The sequence below is a fragment of the Triticum urartu genome, chromosome 7A, assembly GCF_056163025.1.
Source record: "Triticum urartu cultivar PI428250 chromosome 7A, HENAU_Tu73, whole genome shotgun sequence".
NCBI lineage: Eukaryota > Viridiplantae > Streptophyta > Magnoliopsida > Poales > Poaceae > Triticum > Triticum urartu.
The window spans coordinates 749,711,628-749,733,234 of record NC_141879.1 but is presented as its reverse complement, the minus strand read 5'-3'; the positions used below and the strand labels follow the sequence as shown (position 1 = coordinate 749,733,234).

At 45.4% G+C, this 21,607-nt stretch overlaps 2 protein-coding genes across 2 annotated transcripts; both read left to right on the top strand.

Moving 5' to 3' along the window:
• The first annotated feature begins 306 nt into the window (after positions 1–306).
• On the top strand, positions 307–837 carry LOC147962777 (uncharacterized). Its single transcript, XM_087534304.1, has one exon. The coding sequence runs from the start codon at positions 307–309 to the stop codon at positions 835–837; it is 531 nt and encodes a 176-aa protein (XP_087390430.1).
• An 8,117-nt stretch (positions 838–8,954) lies between these two features.
• On the top strand, positions 8,955–19,865 carry LOC125525735 (putative disease resistance protein RGA3). Its single transcript, XM_087534303.1, is given in 6 exon segments — positions 8,955–9,156; positions 9,258–10,325; positions 16,107–18,222; positions 18,649–19,674; positions 19,769–19,780; positions 19,783–19,865. Coding segments are annotated over 5 exon segments (4,287 nt in total). The 5' UTR covers positions 8,955–9,156; positions 9,258–9,275.
• Positions 19,866–21,607: the final 1,742 nt, after the last annotated feature.

Sequence of the window (21,607 nt, the reverse complement as noted above, 5' to 3'; positions counted from 1 at the left end):
GGAAGATCTATCCAAGACAATTTCCTTTATGTCCAAAATACAATCAAAGATGCTCACAAGAGAAATATCCCTTTGGTCTTCCTGAAACTTGATTTCACCAAGGCTTTTGACTCTGTCGGATGGCCATATCTTCTGGATGTAATGTTGGCTTATGGTTTTGGGCAGAGGTGGAGAAACATTATCAGTTAGCTGCTGGCCACATCCTCTTCTCGGGTGCTTCTTAATGGGCGTCCTGGACCTCCTTTTGCTCACAAAATAGGCCTGCGACAAGGGGATCCACTTTCGCTGATGATTTTTATCCTTGCCATGGACCCCCTGCTGAGGATGTTTGAGTGTGCCACGAGCCGTGGCATCCTTGAGCCTATCCCTCGGAATGCCGTAAGGATGAGGACCAGCCTTTATGCTGATGATGCTGCAATTATTTCCTTGCCGGATCACTCTCAACTACTTGCTATCTTCAAGATTCTAGAAGTTTTTGGGTCCATCTCTGGCCTCAAAATCAACCCGGCTAAATGTGTCGCTTACCCTATTAGATGTCAACATAATGGTGTGCAGTCGTATCTGGCAAGCTTTGGTGGTTCTGTTGGATCTTTTCCGTGCAAGTATCTTGGGCTCCCCCTCTCCTTCAAAAAGCTGAGAAGGATTGATTTACAACCATTCCTTGACAAGGGCTCTGGGAGGTTAAGCAGATGGAAAGGAAAGCTTTTCAACCGGACAGGCCGCCTTGACCTGATCAATTCTGTCCTCACAGCCACCATCACCTTCTTCCTCACTGCCTTCACACCGAATGGATGGATCACTAAGAAGTTTGACAGGTTGAGACGTAATTTCCTTTAGAATGCCGATGAGGAGGCCCACGGTGGAAAATGCCTTGTTAATTGGAAAAGGATCTGCGCACCCAAGAATGTGGGTGGCCTGGGTATCAAGGATATCCACGCCTTCGGCCGTGCTCTCCGCCTTCGCTGGCCTTGGTATGAATGGGGTGAGGTTCAGAGACCATGGCAGGGGACTCCGGTGCCTTGTGAACAGGTCGATATGAACCTTTTTGCGGCTTGTACAACCATTTCTTTAGGTGATGGTCGAACCATAAATTTTTGGAGTCACAGATGGCTACAGGGTCTTGCTCCCAAGGAGATTGCCCCGAGTTGTTCAAAATGGTCAGATCCAAGAAGTTGACTATACGTGATGCGTTGTCCAATGGCTCTTGGATGAGAGGTTTGATGAATATTAGCTCATCGGTTTTAATGGACTCCTTCATCAGCCTATGGTGGACTTTGCAAGGAATCACCCTTCAACCTTGCCCGGATTCAATTCGCTGGAATCTAACTGCTAATGGAATTTACACCGCCAAGTCTGCACTTTCAGTTCCTAACCCGCATCCCCTAGCCGCATCTTCTGAATGTTTGGAACATCAAAGCGGAGGGGTAGATAAAATTCTTTATCTGGACTCTCCTTCAAAATAGATTATGGACTGCTGACAGACTTCTTCTTCTTCGCAATTGGGCCCACAATGATCTTTGCTCGTGCTGTGACCAGATTCTTGAATCTGCCAAGCACCTCATCCTTGATTGCCCTTTTGCGAAAGAGGTTTGGTTCAAGGCCAGCAACATCTTCCCGTCTGCTGCTCAGGCTGCCATGGGAGCGGATTCATCGCGGCATGGTGGAACAAAGTTCACACGCTCAAGAAAAAAGGAAATGCTACGGACGATTGCACGGCGGCAGTGTACATTGCTTGGAACCTTTGGATTGAGAGAAACAACAGAGTTTTCAAAGCTTCGACGGACTCTAGCCTTACTGTGTTGCTCCTTGCAAGAGATGCGATTAGCCTCCTTAGGCTATGTTCGGTTCCAAGGGATTATATCCACTTGGGGATCTAATCCGTGTAGGGTTTTGGTGTCGCCACCCAATCCCCACGTGGAACCATTCCACCGGAGGGATCACCTAATCTCTGTTCGGTTACACCCACCAGCAAAAACACTTCTAAGTATACAGCAGTATACAACGGCACATCAGCACAACAGAAGTAATACAAGTCTTGTTTAGTAGTGGGAGCAATCAGTGACAATTACAAGTGGGAATCAGTAGCAATCAATTCATTGGAAGCCAAAAAAGAAACTTGTGGTTTGTTCAAAAAAACAAAGGAGAAATTACATTGTACAGTTGCAGTTCAGCAGATGAAATTACGATCAGTAGATAAAATTACGATCAGTAGATGGATCGTTTTGGGGCTAATAGCGCCTAGACAACGAGCTGATCAATCGGAGCAGCTGAACTGCGCCACTGCAGACGCCGGAACTGCAGCCGGAACGCAGGGCCGTACCTGCACGACCGACGGAGGAAGCAGAGGGACCTTTGGATCTTGGGACTGACGGACGTCGGAGGGAGAGGGCCGCTGCCGCCGGATCTAGAAGGGCCGTTGCCGCCATCAGTTAGATCCGTGTCGCCGCCGAGCTTGAGCCGCTGCAACTAGATGCGGCGGCGCCGGTTGGACAGGTGAGAGGGAGGAGGGCGGGGTGGTGGGAGCACGCCGCCGCAGTCTCCTCCAATAGCGCTGCTGCTGCTGTCCCTCCTTCTCCGGCGCCGGCGTCGGCGTCGCCGCGACACGAGAGAGATCGGGCGAGAGAGGGTGTGGCATTTCGAGCGAGAGACGGGGTTTGCTTCCACGAGTCGGGACGCGTGGGTCGTTTCCCGGCGATTTCCACGCGGTTTGGGAGGTGTTTAATCCCGCCCGGGTCTAAACGAAGGCTGTTAGAAGCCAGACCGGGATCCGACCCCAGCCAGGGCGAAACCCACGGCGATCAGCGGGGTTTCGGCCCGATCCCGGCGAGGGTGGGGATAACCGAACAAAGCCTTAGGGAAGCAAGGGAGTAGTCCTTTTGGGAGTGAAGGTGATTGCCCTTTGGCTTCAGCTTCTTTCTCTTCTTATGTTTAAACTTTGCTCTCCGGCTGCTACTCCCAGCAGTCTTGTACAGTTTTTCCCTCTAATATAATGAAAAGGCAGAGCTTCTTCTGTTTCGGTCAAAAAAAAGGTGTCGCTCTATGCCTGAAACTTGACGAATACGTATATAAGTAGGTTCATCGGGGTGGACTGCAGAAGCTTCACTAGTATTAACATCTATCTGGTGAGAAAATTGTTGTAACAAACAAGATGAAAAAACATAACCTTGGAGATTCAATTCAATTCAACTGGGTTACTAACATTATATTGTACTTCTTCCATCTCAAAATAAGTGTCTCAACTTTGTCTAACTTTAGTACAAAATTACACTAAGTATGAGACAGTTATTTTAAGACGGAGGGAGTATGTACATATGAAATCAGAAGGTTACTGGCAGGTGGCAGCGAGAAGCAATATATCAAGGCCATGTTTCGTGATGGACCATACCCTGACGAAACTGAAATCAGAACAAAGAAATATATCTATCTTTCATATGTCAAAACAACATAAAAAGAACGGCAAGGATTGAACACTTCAATGTTAGGATGTATCGGTGGTGGAGATTAATCGACTACCCTGGACAAGCAATATCCTTTAACAATTTGTCTAATTCACATCTAGATGTTTTTTAATAATGTTACATCTAACCTCCTACAAATATATAATGCAGCAACAAAAAATTAAAAAAACTAAGACAAAAATTATATACCACAAACAGAGTGGACATCATTTAGATGTGATATAATCCTAGACAGACCCATCCTTTAATCGGCTTAGCCAGCTAAAGGTGTCCAGAAATAGCACGCACAGGAACCTATTACGATTCAAATAGCCATCGTTCAGCCACGTGCATCCACAAATCCACAGAAGAGATCCCGTCCCCAGATCGACATAAGCCAGTCAGGAGGGCGCCGCCATGATCCGCCGCTGCGGCGCTCCCCCGCTCGAAGACGACGACATGCTCCAGGAGATCCTCCTTCGCCTCCCGCCCAAGCCCACCTCCCTCTCTCGCGCCTCAGCTATCTGCAAGTGCTGGCGATGCATCCTCACCGACCCTGGATTCCTCCGCCGCTTATGCACGCACCAGCGAGAGCCGCCCCTCGTGGTCACTTTCAGGACAGTAAAATAGCACATACCGGTTTCCACACGAGCAACCCAATTGACCGGGTTTGTCGAGCAAATCCCCATATGTTGGCGCCGCCTCATCGTAGCACCGCTTCTTCTTCCTCGGAGCTCCACAACTCTATCCTCTCTTTTTGTCTCTTTCAAGAACACATGACAACACACACGCACGCACACATTCACTAAGGAGAAAATTAGCTTTGCCTTATCTCTCCCGGTGACAATCACAGGCGCTACATGGTTTCCTTCAGCCCTCACGGCCTCTCTTTTTCTCATTCATCTTCTCCAACTTAAAGAGCTAAGTACAAGACTGACCCACACATTAGCCAGCCGCCACTCTCCCGGCTGCTAACGCCCACTAGCCCATGCACTAGGCCACTAATCACAACTACTTCCTTCGTTCGGAATTACTAGTCACAGAAATGAATGTATCTAGACGTATTTTAGTTCTAGATACATCCATTTTCAAGACAAGTAATTCCGAACGGAGGGAATAACTCTATCTACATGCACGTTGCCTATCCAGCTGATGCATGCACTCACTAACCAACTAGCCTACTCCTAGCTAACAACCTTATCCGGTCAATCGTGAGCACGCCTGCTCGTCCGCACGACCTGGACAGCAGGTTGCTTCGCTGCATGCTAGCACCATCTTCCTACGACCACAAGTCTGGCCACAAACCGGCTCAAACTAGACTCACTCGCTGGACACGGACATGAGCACAAACCGGCGCCCGAACTTGCCCTAGACCTAGACACACACTGGTCACCACGGCAAGTCATGGTTTATGCCTAACACCATATCCAGTAGATATGTGAGGCGGATATGGAGAGGCCCAGACGCGCCTGAACACCGGGGCCAAGTTGGACCGGCACGCTATAGCCCACGCTAACCCACCATAATCTTTACATGGCCCAAACAATTTTCGAGGTTCAACTTTGTCTATCAATTTGGCACAAATATTTTATGGATACTTAGTTTTCAACGAGATAATTGTTATGATATACTATATTTAATATATTATGGGTGAATTTTTTTGTCATAGTTAAATGAGTAAATTGCATAAAACCATCACTTTAAGGGTTAGGTTTGCGAAAAACACTAGGATACAGTTTCTCTACAGAAAACACCACATCTTGTGTAATTGTTTAGCAAAAAACACTAATCGGCGGATTTGACTCGGTTAAATGCATTTATGACAGATGAGGCCCGTTTTTCGCTGACGTGGCATAACGTTTTGCCAAAAAAAGTGCTAGATGGGTCAAAAAGCAAAAGCACCCCCCAACATTCTTTCCCCGTACCACCCAGGCCCTTCCCCTGTCTACCTGGACTTCGTCAGCCTCGCTCCAGCAGCCGCCGGAGGAGAGGATCCCGCACGCTGCCGCAAGTAGTAGCTCGCCGGAGCAGACGAAGCCGGCCAACTGCGGAGGAGGGCGCGTCATGGCCCAGTTCTTGGACTTGAAGCCGAACACCCACAACGCATGCCCACAACAGCATTCCTCGAACTCGATGGCGAGGGCAACGAGATCGACCGGGTGCTCGAGAAGGAGCCGCAGGTCAGCAACTTCAGCCGCCCCCTGCTTCAGGAGACAGAGTGGCCGGGGATGGTTGACAAGGAGACGGAGCACTCCAAGACGCCATTCATCGCCAGGATCTTCGCCAGTATCTCGGGCTCCTCGCAGAACACCTTCCCCGACATCGATTTCACAGAGGAAGGGGGATCTCTGGTACCGGGCCTAGCAGTACCAAGTTGCTCCGGTGCTTGGCCCCCAGCGCCGCCACCTTGTTTGGATCCGGCGAGGGGTGCCGCGCCGCCGCCCTGATTTGGCCTCCCGCGCGAGGAAGCCCAGCGCAGGCTGCCGGATCCGGCAAGAGATGCCTCGCCGCGGCCACGATTTGGACTCCAGCGCGAGGAGCCGCCTAACTCCGGCTGCCAGATCCGGCGAGGGGTGCCGCCCCCTCCCCCCGATTTGGCCTCCTGCGCGAGTAGGCGCCCGGCTGCGTTGATTGCCCCAACCAGTGGCGAGGATGCACGTGGGCTGATTGCATTTTTTTCTTTTTGATTTAGGGGTGTTTATGTAAAATCTATGGACTACTTTGTAAAATTATATTAAAATTTGACCTGGCATGAAATGTTACGCCACATAGGCAAAAAGGGCCCCATCTGTCATAAATACGCTTAACCGAGCCAAATCCGCCGATCGGTTTTTGCAAAACAATTATGTAAGATGTGGTGTTTTCTACAGAGAAAATGTATTCTAGTGTCTTTAACAAAACTAACCCTCAAAGTGATGGTTTTATGCAATTTACTCTAGTTAAATCACGTAAAAACAAACGACGCCATGTAATAGGGGGTGGAGAGAATATTAGTTGGCATGGCATGGGCTCGTCTTCGTTGTGTCGAATTAGTGACGCGGTTTGGCACTACTTAACTAGCTGCTAATGCAAGCAGTCCTACAAAAGTTGCTTTAGCAGATTAGTAGTAATCTGGATGGTCCTGTGTTAGAGTATATTTTATCTTCATGAACGTAACCAAACCATACTAAGATGACCAAGCACACGCGCTTCCGCTCTCTCCTGGCATCTTCGGATGGTGCAATTTTCTCGCTTTTCTGCTTTGTCCTGGAATTCTCTTGTCCTAATTTTGATGCTGTCAACGCAAAGAGTAGGGAGGGGCCTAGAGATACCTTCAAAGATTAGGCACCGTACCAATGGGCAACTTCATGCCGACTGTTAAATTCTTTACCGTTCTTGGCCTACCTTCCTGCCCGCACACCATTGACTAGCTTTGTTGGGTTTTTTTTGCCTTAGTTCGTGCATGCCCAAGCTACTCCCTTCGTCCTATAATATAAGATGTTATTATATATAGCCAATGTACTCATATGTACACCTCTTCCTCATAATATAAGAGTGTATTTGCACTACACTACAGAGTAGATTATAATTAATAACATCTTATATTATGAGACAAAGGGAGTAATAACATTTCATTTCATCAGTACTATAGTTGTCTGCCTAATTACTCATTGTATTAGCTAATCCATGGCACACGCTCTTCTTTGTCGTCTTGGGTTTAGTGACGTGGTCTGGCACTAGTTAACTACTCCCTCCATTTCAAAACGTTTTAACTAGATACCCTAAAAAACTAAAACTAAAATCACGACAATAATTTTGAAATCGGAGGGAGCAGTTACTAATGCACCTAACAATTACTTTAGCAGCCTTAAGTAGTCTTTCGTTTTTTGAGAAATAACCACATATATTTTATTAGACAAACGTATTATAAAGAGTACACATGTGGTCATCATAGAAGACATATATAGATGTCTTGCAATATTGCTTTAAAGATTTCACAAGAAGTGAACTAGAATTTCACTTCGGCAGAATCTTGTGCCACGTCCAAACGTCGCCCACCATTGTCCTCCTCCGCCGCCGAGGCAACGTTGAAGAAAGAGGGGAACCACCTTCATACCAAGATCTAGAGGAGCACCTTTGCATACAACGATACTTTTTGAGCCGATGAACCAGACCGCCGCAAGCGACGAGACCGAAACTTTGTGGCACGTCGGCCGGGGTTCTTCCCCGTGTCTGCTAGATCCCAGCGTCATCAACTTCATTCGACTAGGTCGAAGAAGATGAACGCCGCTGCATTCCGCCATCCACGCACCCCACTACAAGACACCAAACATAACCGCAACAGCCGGCAGCAATGCCACCCGAGAGAGTGTGAAGCGCCAACCATCAGACACAAATCTTACCGGATCTGAAGACCGGCAAGAAGACCAAGCCACCTGCTCCCCAGCGCTGCCTATTAGAGAGCCACCGAGATGGAGGAAGAGCAGAAGCAAATAATTTTGACGCGGCACTGTCCACACCTTTGATGCAGCACCTCTGAAAACAAATCCTATATCCCTACCAGACAGAAACAACCAGGGTCCCAACCCGCTCCCGCCGCTGGAGCGGCAGACGGAGACGGACAAGGACCCAGGGTCGCCGGCGATGTAGAGGAAAGCAGGAGCCTCGCCTCCTGTATCGCCTCTCTGGAGCGGTTCCAGATGCAAACAGTTGGGGATAAGTAAATTAGTTAAACAGATTAGTAATCCACTAAAAAACAGATTAGTAATCCGGATGGTCCACACGCTCCATCATGGTCTTCATGGCCGTCGAACCAGACCCATAGTAATACCTCACCACCCAATTACTTTAGCAGCCTTAAATAGATTATATAGTTAAACAGATTAGTAATCCACTGAAAAACAGATTAGTAATCCGGATGGTCTAGACGCTCCATCATGGTCTTCATGGCCGTCGAACCAGACCCATAGTAGTAGCTCACCAACCAATTACTTTAGCAGCCTTAAATAGATTAGTTAAATAGAGTAATAATCCACTGAAAAACAGATTAATAATCTGGATGGTCCACACGCTCCATCATGGTCTTCATGGCCGTCGAAACCGACCCATTATAGTACCTCACCAACCAAACACGCTCCTGTAGTGCTCTCCATCATGGTCTCCATGCACTTTTCCCACCTTTCGCGCTGCCCCGCTTTAGGCTGGTCATAGTGGGGAGTAACTTAGACTAGTGTCATGCATATAACACTAGTCTAAGTTACTACCTTCATAATGTAAAGTAATATAATAGTAGTATCATAGATGACTTCATTTATTAGCTTGTAGACTCATCTTGTCTTGAAAAGCGCTATGTTACAGTAACATATTATGTTACCACCTCTCATTAATTACTTGCCACATAAGCAGAATTTTCTCGAAGTGCGCTATGTTACTAGCTAAGTTACTCCCACTATGACTAGCCTTAGCGTGGATACCCTTTTGTGGATGCATCGCACAAAGCGGTTGCAGAATTAGGTGCGTGAAAATTGCTGGAAAGGTGCACCACTGCTAGTCTATGCCCACAATGACGAATATTAGTTAGGCAGCCTCCCTTTCGTTCATATACAACAGGAGCCCCATCTCCCGTTATCAACACCAGGACTTAGTTGCATGCGGATACATACTCCCCAGATTTGAGTGAGCAGGTCTCTCTCTCTCTCTCTTGAGTGAGCAGGTCTCTCTCTCTCTCTTGAGTGAGCAGGTCTCTGTGTGTGTGTGTGTGCAGCTAGCTAATCAAAGCTTCTTGCTAGTTCTTCTTAATTTTCTCGACCTCCTACTTATTAATTACCTTTCTTGTTGCAGCAAAAACTAGCAAGAAATATGGCGATGGTGCTGGATGCATTTGCATCCTACCTCAGCCATATGCTAGCGCGGGCAGCGGCAGATGAGGTAGGGACGATGTTGGGCGTCTCCGGTGAGATCGACAAGATGGGCGAAAAGCTTCGGGACCTCAAGAATTTCCTTGCCGATGCCGATAGGAGGAACATCATCGACGAGACTGTCCGAGAGTGGGTGGGGCAGCTTAAGCGCGCCATGTACGGGGCTACTGACATCCTTGACCTTTGCCAGCTCAAATCCATGGAGCGTGGACCAACCACCGGAAATGTAGGGTGTCTCAATCCCTTGCTCTCCTGTATGAGGAATCCCATCCATGCTCATGAGATCGGCACCCGCATCAAGAAGTTGAACCAGAGGCTTGATACCATCAAGGAGCGGAGTGCTGCTTTCAACTTCATCAACTTCAGGTTCTTTGAGGATTGTCATAGCAGCTATGTGAGCGCATCTCATCATGGTAATCCTAGTCGGGAGACGGTAGGGGATTTTGACCGGTCGGCTGTGGTTGGGGAGAAGATTGAAGAGGACACAAGAGCACTGGTTGCGCAAATCATGCAAACAGGAAAGGAGGTCGACAATGACATCATGCTAGTTGCCATTGTAGGTGTCGGCGGGATTGGCAAGACCACCCTTGCGCAGAAGGTCTTTAATGACGAGGCAATACAAGGTGAGTTCAGTAAAAAGATATGGTTGAGTGTCAACCAAAACTTCGGTGAGGTTGCGCTGCTAAGAAGAGCCATAATTGAAGCTGGCGGAGACGCCCAACCGGCTGGAAATGCAAAGGCCACGCTTCACCAAAGCCTCAAGAATGCCTTGATTGGCCACAAGACCTTGCTGGTAATGGATGATGTGTGGGACCATGGAGCATGGGATGGTGTGTTGAAAATACCCTTTCTCAATGCTGCTGCTTCATGCAGCCGAGTCCTTATCACCACTAGAGATGAAGGTGTTGCTCGAGGGATGATAGCCAGATGGCCCTACCACCGCGTCGACACATTATTGCCTGAAGATGCTTGGTCACTGCTCAAGAAACAGGTCCGTACTTAACTGAATACCATCTCTTAACTAATCAAGTGAATAAACTATGTGTTTCTATTTAGAGCTCTTTTACGGTGATTGGAGAGTTACGACTCGTAATTTCGTGTAACTCCACCTCTGAATTTTTCTAACCGTTAGATCTAGGAAAATCATTTAAAGATTTACTTTTTTATAGAAAGGGTATAATAGTCTCTGTAATTTTTTGGCCGACCTGATTCTCTCATTTTCCGTTTTTCCTCCAATCACCGTAAAAGAGCTCCACCACCTAGGTTTGTGCCTGCGGCCGGCTCCTCACTCCCCGGCGGTCGGGACTGGGATCCGGTGGTCTCCTGGAACCGCGAGAGGGTCAGGGATTGTGACTTTGACGTAGACATGTTCTAGCCGGAGGCCGACTCGTCGCACAAGCATCGTCGTATCTCGCCGCCCCTGTGACGACAACGGCGGCGACGGCGGCTGATGGCTTCAGCTGGGGAGGACGACGACGAGGACCTGGCCCATGTTCGCACCATTCGCGGGAACCTCCACCTGAACAAGGCCTCGTCGTCGTGCACTGCCGTCCTCACACGCTCGATCTTGCGTCTGCCCCCCATATCACACGGAGGATGATGATCAAGGATGAGGATGCAACGCTACTTCTCGCACTACCACTCTGGTGAGTCAACTCGTGATCTGGTTCCTTCAGATTCCAATTTGGAAACGCTGATTACTATCATGCATATGCGGTTATAATTTGAAAACTAAAACAAGACAACAGCATGACCTGCTCTTTTTTCCAATCACGTACTTGAATGGGTTCTCAATATGTTATTGAATTGTGAGTACAGAGACTCCAAAATTGTCATTTTAGTGCAGCTATTTCCAGATCTGATTGTTCTGAACAAGTAGTGATGCTGTAATGTTTGTGAATATGCTTACAAGTTCACTATGACATGAAGAGAAAATGTATGTCCAGTTCAATGCTCGCGCTATCTGACTGTTGCTTCTCGACAGAAACCATTAAACTTCTGTGAGCAGTTTGCAGATTCTTCATTGATGGTATTGGTATACTATTAAACTTCAGAGGTGAAGGAAAATGTGTGGTTTCAGGCTTGTTCTCGCGGCACAAAATTGAAGTCAAAGACTACCCCTTCACAAAATTGCAAGCAGGTTGATTGGTAGCTGAATTATGTTTGAATGGAGGCAAAATTAATCGTCTAATGCACTGTGAGAAAGGTGGATATTCAACTGTTGGCATTTATGCTTGTAGAACTCATTTCTAGTGCAGTTGGTAGTGTAATTTCCTCCCTTTTAATTTTGAGAAGGGCATTAAGCACCAGCATTCATTACTCATCTTCAAATTAGCATTTTCAAGAAACCATGTACTCCCTCCGTTCCTTTTTAGTCCGCATATAAGATTTGGTCAAAGTCAAACTTTGTTAACTTTGACTAAGTTTATAGAAAAAAACATCGAGATTCACAATATGATATCAATATTGTTAGATGCATCATGAAATTAATTTTCATACCATATAGCATTAGTATTGTAGATGTTGATATTTCTTCCTACAAAGTTGGTCATACTCAAAGTTTGACTTTGAGCAAATCTTATATGTAGACTAAAAGGAAACAGAGGGAGTACTTGGATAGAGACATTCGAAGTCAGATGCCTGCACCTTTTTTTACGTGAAATTAAGGAGCTTTATTGCATGATTGAGATCCAGTTACATTCAGCTAAGAAGCCGCTAACTAAGAAGGGTGGACAAGAGTCCAGCCAAACGTCTGATACTGAAAGATTAGTCGCATGTTTCGCGCAAAGATCAACCGAACAATTAGCTTCTCTTAAGACATGCTGGATCGAGAAGGAAACGAAGTTTGCAGCTCTATTGCATGATTGAGATCCGGTTACATTCAGCTAAGAAGCTGCTAACTAAGAAGGGTGGACAAGAGTCCAGCCAAACGTCTGATACTGAAAGATTAGTCGCATGTTTCGCGCAAAGATCAACCGAACAATTGGCTTCTCTTAAGACATGCTGGATCGAGAAGGAAACGAAGTTTGCAGCTCTTGTTTTGATTTCATCGAAGATAGGCTTCACAATCGATCTAGGACTGATGCGAATTCCAGAGGTTCGCTACCTCCAAGCAGTCCACCTCCATTACCACGTGCGAGAAGCCCCTCGGTTGGGAAAATATCACTCCCTCTCGAAATGCTAGAGTTTCGTCATTGAAGGGGTCAGTTACACCGGCGATTGGCTTGCTCCATGCGCCAATGAAGGAGAGGTGTGAGCGAGCAACTCCTCCTGCGCCTCCCACCTGGAGCTGTGTGTCGAGAGCGCCATCCGTGTTGATTTTGATCCACCCGGGCTGGGGTGGACTCCGGTTCTGAACCCCCATGTTGCGTCGCTGGGTCGTAGGTAGATCTGGTAGAGCCAGGTCCAGATGCCTGCACCTAGTTTCAGCAACTTAGGGTCAGTTTGGTTGGCACCCTAGCCATCTCGTGCCTGGCCACAAACTCGCCTGGAACCTTCCTGGTGTTTGCTTGGTTAACGTCCTGAACGATCGAACATGTGCCTGGCTGGAGCAAACCTGGAATCGTCGTTAGCCTGAGCCAACCATGGCATCGCCATTAGCCTGGCCCAGGCCATCCGTTCCGGATGCCTGGTGCTGCCTGGCTATAAATTAATATTAAAATAATTGGCTGGGCTGATGGGCTCCACGCTTGTATAGATTCTTAGCCTTATAATATTCTCTCTAATACTTTTTCAGGCCAGGCTACCAACCAAACATCCCACTTCCAGGCCAGCCTGCCCAGGCGCAAAACACATATTCTCCAGGCTCAACTCAGGCACCGAATTTCTCCAGGCAAAGTGGCCAGGACACGAACCAAACATGCCCTTAATAATAAGGTTTCGACGAATACATTGGACTCTACCACAAGCAACACAAACTGGACTAGCAGACCAAGTTAGAGGCATTCATGTGGACTGACCACGGCACACAGCAAGTGGCAGGTGAGAAAACTCTAGAGTTGCTCCTTGGCAGCGCCCCTGCTGCTCTAGCTCGCTGATGATGCCTTGCACGATCTAACCAACCAAGGGAACCCAACGTCAAAATGAGACCGCTTCCAGGTGCACCTAACTATCAGCAAAGCTAAGCAAATCTGCAAAATCCAAGCTTGCGGAACTCCCTCGATTGCGTGGAATCAAAGATCAGCCACACCTTGTCGAAGTCCTGCGCAACAGAAAATCACAATAAAAAATCTATAACTCAGTTATTACATATTAGCCATATTATTCAGATGCAAAGCTCTTGACATTAGGTCATCAGGTACAACCATGAAGAAAATAACATATAAGGCAAAGAAGAAATGCAATACCATACCCATACCCTCTGAAAAACAGTTATGATCAAAGTCATCCATGAACACTTCATAGCAATCATCATCATGAGATTCCTATAGAGAATAACAGTTATGATGCTATATTATTTATGAATCGCATGCAAAATTAAACAAGGAAGAAGGGTACCTTTCGACCAATACAACAAGTAAAAGCATTGCTCCTACAAAGGGAAACATTGACTATTCGCAAAAAAAAGGGAAACATTGACTACATTTGTGCGCTCAATACTTAGTGGCTCAGTACCAGAGTGATCATTACAACTAGCAAGTGAAATCCAAGGAATTGTAGCATGCTCAGTGTTACCTACAGAATGAAATATGTAATTGAAATCACCGGGACAAGCTCCTTAATGAGAAGGGGGGAAGATACCTTTTTACTCCGGCGAGCTTCAGGTAAGCTCCTCCACTGGTCCGAATCCATTTTCCTGATCCACACAAGCAAATAAAAAGAATGTCAACAACTCCTCCACTGCATTATAGGACATTAAGTTGTACTAGTAACAACAATGAGAAGTTTGTGAATAAATATACCAAATTTTATAAGGTTGTTAACAAAGCACATTTTCCATCTGTGTGAACATCATAATTATACTAAATCCCATAGTGATTAAATATCTGGATGTATTTTAACAAATTCTATAGTTGTCAACAAATTCCAAGAGAACTTGAAATTTCTGAACCTTCCACTTTCAGTCAATGATGGGCTGGCTCGTTGAAAAAAAAACAGGAATGCAAGCATAACCTTGACTAGACTGGATCCTGAATATCTTGTACAACTATGAGTAAAAGCAAACTAAACATCACCAGTTTCCTACTGAAAGTTTAAACTTATGTATGTCAGAGTGGCTGGTGAGTGGTGACTATGTATTTTCGGGTTATACAGAAAATAAGGGCAAGATCAGAAGACAGCATGTTGCAAGACATTGAACAAAGCAAAAAGATTCAGATAAAGAGTAGAGCAAATATATGAAGATTCAGATTAAGCCACATGCTGGTGGGTGGGAGGGGGAGTGGACGCTGCCTACCCACGGACTGGTGGCCGGTGTTGGGCGTCACCGGCTGCTCGACGGAGGGAGCCGCTGCAGGGGGCGGTGGGGCAGGGAGGCATCGGGCAGGATCGGCACACCACAGCGGAGGGTTTCCAGGGAGGCGGCACACTGCTGCAGGCGGCGCCGGGCTGGAACCCTCGCGGCAGGAGCGAATCCAGGGAGGCGGGCCTGTGGTTGCTTCCCTGCTGGATTGGGGCCGCCGCGGGATACACGGAGACGAGTGGATCAGACGATATTGTGATGGGCAATTTACCAAATTATTAGTGACGGATCTACCCTTTGAAAAATTAACTGGTCCCACCAAAAAATTGTACCGGTCCCACCGTTAAATATAATTTTCCGTAATTTTTGTTTTGTAACTCCTTGTAACTCCTATTTTTCCATCGTCGGATTAAGGTGAATGGACGGCTTGTAAAATCGCCAATCACTGTAACAGTTGTATTCTATTTATTAGCAGTACCATGTAATTAAGTAGTCAGGTAGGAAAAATGTTACGATGCGTCCAAATTAATTACATATAAACTTGTATGCAATATTACCTTTTGGAAGGTTTGGTTGTCAATAATTCTTCACTGCTAATTTTACATGGTTAGTGTCAATAAAACATGATGCTAAACAAGATTATCACATCACCGCCTGCCTTTTCCATATTTTATTTATGCCCACATGACACATATTCGAGACATTCAAATTGTGTTTTATCATGTTTGAGTAATAATAAGAAATTTGGATAATTTTTAATTAATGTATGTATCATTTTTACAAATACACAAAATAATATTGTAGAGTAAAAAATAAAGATTTCAGTGAGCCTCACCAATACAACAAAATAACCAGACTAGAAGATTGTGGTAGTTTTGCTAAAAAATTGCATGGAAATTTTAGTCAACAATGCTTGGTCTAGTACGTATCATGCATTTTAGGCGACTTGGGAGAAAGATAATTTCAAGTGACAGTAAAATTAGGGAAAATAATAGACTAGGATCTCGAGTTTCTGTAATAACAATGGGAGAGTAATGCAAAAGAATATATTTTCAGCAATATACTCCATGATGTAAAAATATAATTAAGGAAAGAAACATTTGCTTTCTAGGTATAACGTATGTATGTTACATGTGGAAGTCATTGCCCTAATCTAATGTATGTAGGAGCAGGATAAGTAAATATATTTATAGCATTTCTTTTCCACGTGTACTTTTTCTAATTTGAATATGTCCATAGTCAAACTTAACTTGAGAAATGTACATATACATCAAATAGTCCTCTTGTCTCTTAGGAGGTAAATTTTAGCTTTTGAGGAGCTTAATACATAGCTAACTAATTATATTTCTCCCTTGCACAACATGTTTTCAGGTACTCTCAAGTGAGATAGATGAAGACCACATAAATACGCTAAAGGATATTGGATTGAAAATTATACAAAAATGTGGTGGTTTACCACTTGCCGTCAAAGTAATGGGAGGACTCTTGCGTGGAAGAGGGAGCTTATGTCGTGATTGGCAGCAGGTTTTGGATGATTCAAAATGGTCAATAACTAAAATGCCCCAAGAGCTCAACTATGCGGTATACTTAAGCTATGAATATATGCCTCCTTACCTGAAACAGTGCTTTTTATTCTACTCTATTCTTCCTAAAAGTGGAACTTTTACTCTGGATCAAGTCGTCGCGATGTGGATGAGCGAAGGATTTATTCATGGAAACTCTAGTGATTTAGAAGAGTTGGGAAGAAATTACTACAAGGAGCTGGTATCTAGGAATCTTATAGAACCAGATAAATCATATACTGATATATGGGTTTGCACCATGCATGATGTTGTTCGCTCATTTGCTCAGTATATGACTAAAGATGAAGCACTCATTGCTCAAGACGGAGATAATGATATTCTTACTAAACTTAGTTCACAAAAGTTTCTTTGGTTGTCCATAGAAACTAACCAATCACAATCAGGTGAACTTGGCTGGAAATCTCTACAGGCGCAAAAATCAGTCAGAACATTAATCTCCACAGTTCAGATCAAGATGAAACCTGGTGCTTCATTGGTTACTTTTTCTAGTTTGCGGACTCTATATATTCAATCTGCAGATGTGGCTGCATTGACTAAATCATTGCATCAACTCAAGCACCTGAGGTATCTAGCATTATTAAATACTGATATATCTGTGCTTCCACGGAACATTGGCAAGATCAAACTATTAGAATTCCTTGACCTTCGTGGATGTGCAAAATTGGTGAATCTTCCTCATAGCATTGTTAAGCTTCGCCAGCTGAGGTTACTTATTCTCCCGAAAGAAAGTATGGTGCCTAGAGGATTCAGTGGTTTGACAAATATGAGGAGACTAAGTGGGTTTCGAGCGCACATGGATGGCGATTGGTGCAGTTTGGATGAGTTAGGGCCTCTTTCCCAACTCAAATATCTTGAACTAGTTCAATTGGAGAATGTATCTAGTGGCTCATTTGCTGCCAGTGCTAAGCTTGGGGAGAAAATGAATATTATGAAGCTATTCCTGGTGTGCACTAGCGTACTGGGCCATGATGGGTTGGTCAAAGAGAAAAAAGGTGTCTCTAAGGTAGAGCAGCAACGAATTGAGAATGTGTTCGATGAGCTCAGCCCTCCTCCGAGTGTAGAAATTCTTGAAATCACCGGGTATTTTGGTAGGCAACTCCCCAATTGGATGATGTCCACGTCAGCGGTGCCCCTCAACAACTTGAACACTCTATTCTTTGCTGACCTAGCCTATTGCACACAACTTCCAAATGGGTTGTGTCACCTCCCCAATCTGCGGTTAGTTCAGGTCCGTGGTGCTCCATGCATTAAGCATGTGGGAACTGGATTCTTGCAGGCGGCCGAAGCTCCATTTCCAAGATTAAACAGGTTGATCTTAGAAGGAATGGTGCAATGGGAGAAGTGGGATTGGGAGGGGCAAGTACAAGCCATGCCCCAGTTGGAGAATCTTGTGCTCAATAAATGCAAACTAAGGCATGTTCCTCGAGGCCTCGCCTTGAATGCAAGGGCTTTGAAAGACTTATCCATACAAGATGTCCAACACCTGAACTGCCTTGAGAACTTTCCTTCTGTTGTTGAGCTTACAGTTTTTGGAAGCCCTGACCTAGAGAGGATTGCCAATCTCCCCAATTTGCAGAAGCTTAGCATAACCGATTGTCCAAAATTGAAGGTGCTCGAGAGCATCCCTGCACTCAGGACGTTGCTCCTGGAAGATAATGACATGGAAGAACTGCCAGAGTACATGCGAGATATAAAACCAAGGCATTTGCAGTTATACTGCGGGATATGGTTGCTCTCTTCAATAAACGCAGGACGATCTGGTCCTGAGTGGGACAAGTTCAGACATGTGGAGTATGTCAAGGCACATGCACGTCATGGAGATAACAAAAAGAAATGGTACGTGTTGTACACAAGACAAGACAACTTCAAATTGGATTCAAACATTAGTACCGTATTCAAGACAAGAAAACCAAACATATGAACTTTGTCTTAATTTGCTTTGGTACTCTGACTTCTACACCAGTTTATAAGTTCATTTGATTTTATTTCTTGCTTTTCATCCATACATCATGATTACTGAATTTATTCCATGTTTTTTTTGTTTCACATGATTACGTCATTTCAGATGACATGTAAACGTGGTTGTTCAGTAGTTCTAGGCCAGCAGCTATAAAAATATCATGGAAACTACTATTTTTTTTCTTTTTCTGAATTGAAAGGGCTAGTGCCTTGATTTAGTTACACTCTCTCAAGTTGCTAAGTATTGTCGGTTTAGTTGCTTGTTCTCATACGTTTCTCCTAGTTATGTAAATATAGAATAATATTTTTGTCCTTTCCTCTCAAATTAGAGATTGTTTGTGACCACTTCTCGCATTTGTGTCGTCATGTAGAAACTTTATCATCTTCTTTGGTGGATGCGCACGGATTTGAGTCTGCATACAAAATGAAAAGAAGCACTTTTAGCTACGTGTGCAGCTTGGTGAGGATCCCCATTTCCAAAGATATGATGGCAAGGAAGCACACTTTTATTGATGGTAGAGTGATGTCTTTACAAGATCAAGTAGCCATCGCTCTCCGGATGCTAAACTCTGGTGAGCCACCGGTTACCATAGGATCTTTTCTTGGTGTCAAAAAGTCAACTGCGTTGCTAGTAACTCAGGTGTTTGTTGAGGCCATGGTTGGGCGAAGAATGCACCACTTGCGCTGGCCAGGCTCAGCTCAGATGGAGAAGATCAAGTGCAAGTTTGAGAAGATCCATGGCCTCCCTAACTGCGGCGGTGTTGTACATACAACTCCCATCAAATCCGGATCACGAAACCACGACCGTGAGGAGAATAGTGGCATGCTAATGCAAGTCGTCATTGACCCGGATATGAGGTTCACAGAATTTTTTTACCCATTGCAAGGTAGCATGAACCAGTCGATCATTTTGCACGACTCTTGGCTCTTCAAGTCCTGCGAGGAGGGTACCTGGCTGAATGGTAACAAGTTGAAGGTGTCGTCAAGCGGTGGATCAGAAGTCGGGGGATACATCATTGGTGATGCAGGATACCCTATTCGCCCCTGGCTCCTCACACCTTACCAGTTGGAAAATGGCCTCCCAGTCTTAGACGCCAAACTTGAGTTCAACAGGAGACATTCGGAAGCTACAGCCGTCGCGTTGAGGGCTCTAACAAGGCTGAAAGACACATGGAAGTGCCTGGAGGGAAAAGGGTGGCATCCAAATAATGAACTTCAGAGGTTCTGGACAATCGGCACGTGCTGTGTGTTGCATAACATAGTGATAGACATGGAGGAGGGTGCAGGCATGCCAGACGACCAGGAGTATAATTACATAGAGCAAGTGAGGCGGGTAGCAGATGAGGACGCCGTGAATGTGAGAGATGCACTGTCCCAGCACTTAATGAAATCTGGAGGTAAATTAAAGCAACTCTTAATTTGTTCCTTCGGAACACTATGTGTTTTTAGTTGGTTCCTCCTATTGATTCCATCTTGCATCTATCTGTTTAGTCCACTCGATGGTACAGAGGAGGAAATAGTAGTTGAATCCAGTTCAAGAGATGAAAACAAAGAACATGAAGCCAACCGACCACAAACAGCATATTGAGGAAAGGAGATCAGATCATGCTCTCCACTGAATCAGATTGGTACTATTCTTTTTTCTCTGCTATTAATTGTGCTTCAAGTCGTGGTTCTTTCCTTGTTTTGCAATGGCGCTAATTAATTAGTGAGTGGGAATATTTATTGCCTTGGTGATAGATTAATTTGATCAACTTGCACCTATTAGCAATATGGTAAGCAAAGCATTACCTACTAACTGATTGGCAATTATGCATTTCCCTCCTGCATTGGCTATATTACTCTTAGTGTCCGTTCGGTCTGTGGGCTGCATGATTTGGACAATCAAGTTAGCAGCTGAATGTATAGTACAATATATCATCTGTTTTAAATCTTGATGTGAGCAGGTGGAGGGGAAACTAGCCGGCCTAGCTTGCGACTTAGCTACGTGTATGCAATGCAGGACCTGTATGGTTATGGAGCCAAAGGCTGAAGCGATGCTGCAACATGAATTAAAAGCTGGATCAGCAATGCTTTGTTGTGGTTCCAGTTTTTCATTTCTTTGGCAAAGAAGAGTTATGTGTATCTTGTATTATTGACAATATGCTTCTATGTGGTCGAGAGAACCAATAATAATGTTGGCCATGGGAATTGAACACTATTTGTTGTAACCTGAAGCAGGGATCTGCAAAGAAACTGGAAGTGAGTGAGTCGTGTATGTTGTTTCTACATGACATGTCGTTTGGACATAATTGATTGATTCAGTTATAGCATCTGTTAGTATATGCCATGGTGATTGATGTGTTTATTGGCTCTCCCTACACTGCTTCATCAAGAAGAGAAGAGAAGAGAAGAGCGGAGTGTTGGTGAAACCCCGACTAGTCATCACCAGCTGACGACTGTTTTTCTTTTTTTTTGCGAGGGAAAATTTGGGAGCTTTATTAAACAAAGGCGTTCGCCGAGCAGTCAGCCAATAGGCTGCTGATCAGGAAGCTAGGAGTGTTGTCAAGCCAACTCTCGGTTCCATCAATCGTGCAAGCATGCTTAGCACAGGTATGAGCTGGACCGTTAGCTGACCTAGATACATGCTGAATTACAAAAGAAGTAAAAGTGCTAGCTAGCTCTCCAATTTCTACTAAGATGGGTGCCACAATAGAGCGAGAATCATGCCGAGCGGCCCAAAGGTTGACTACCTCCAAGCAATCTGTCTCGAGCACGACTTTCGAAAAACCCCGTAGCTTGGCGAAGATGACGCCGTCACGAACTGCCATCGTCTCCGCGATGAGGGGGTCAGTCACACCCGGGTATGGTTTGCTGCAAGCACCTTGAAAGGAACTTGCTGAGCGAGCAACTCCGCCCCCGCCACCCTTGCCGTCCTCCCTACGGATCGCAGCATTGGTGTTGATTTTTACAAATTCCATGTCCGGGGGGCGCCATCCATGTCCAGGCAACAAGATTGCGTGACGTCGAGGGATTTCCAGAAGTGATAGTGTTTCCCTGGTTCTGCGAACTAAAACAGCAGGATCCAGCTTGTCTTCCCCATGCGTCAGCTTTTTTCTAGAGTGCCAAACCGACCACATAACTGAAACTATGATGGCTCGGTCTCTACTCGTGAATCTGTCATCACAGATTACATCTTTCGCCCAAGTATCTGGGTGTAGCCGTGGCATATGAAAGTCAAAAAGCTGCTGCGCTTCATCCCAGAATTGGCGTGCGTGTGAACATAGCAACAGAGCATGCTCCATATCCTCATCCATCGCCATGCAGATTTTGCAAAGTCCTACCTGCCTC

Excerpts from the sequence above, each read along its gene's own strand:
- LOC147962777 (XM_087534304.1), top strand. The coding sequence starts at position 307 with ATGGACCCCCTGCTGAGGATGTTTGAGTGTGCCACGAGCCGTGGCATC.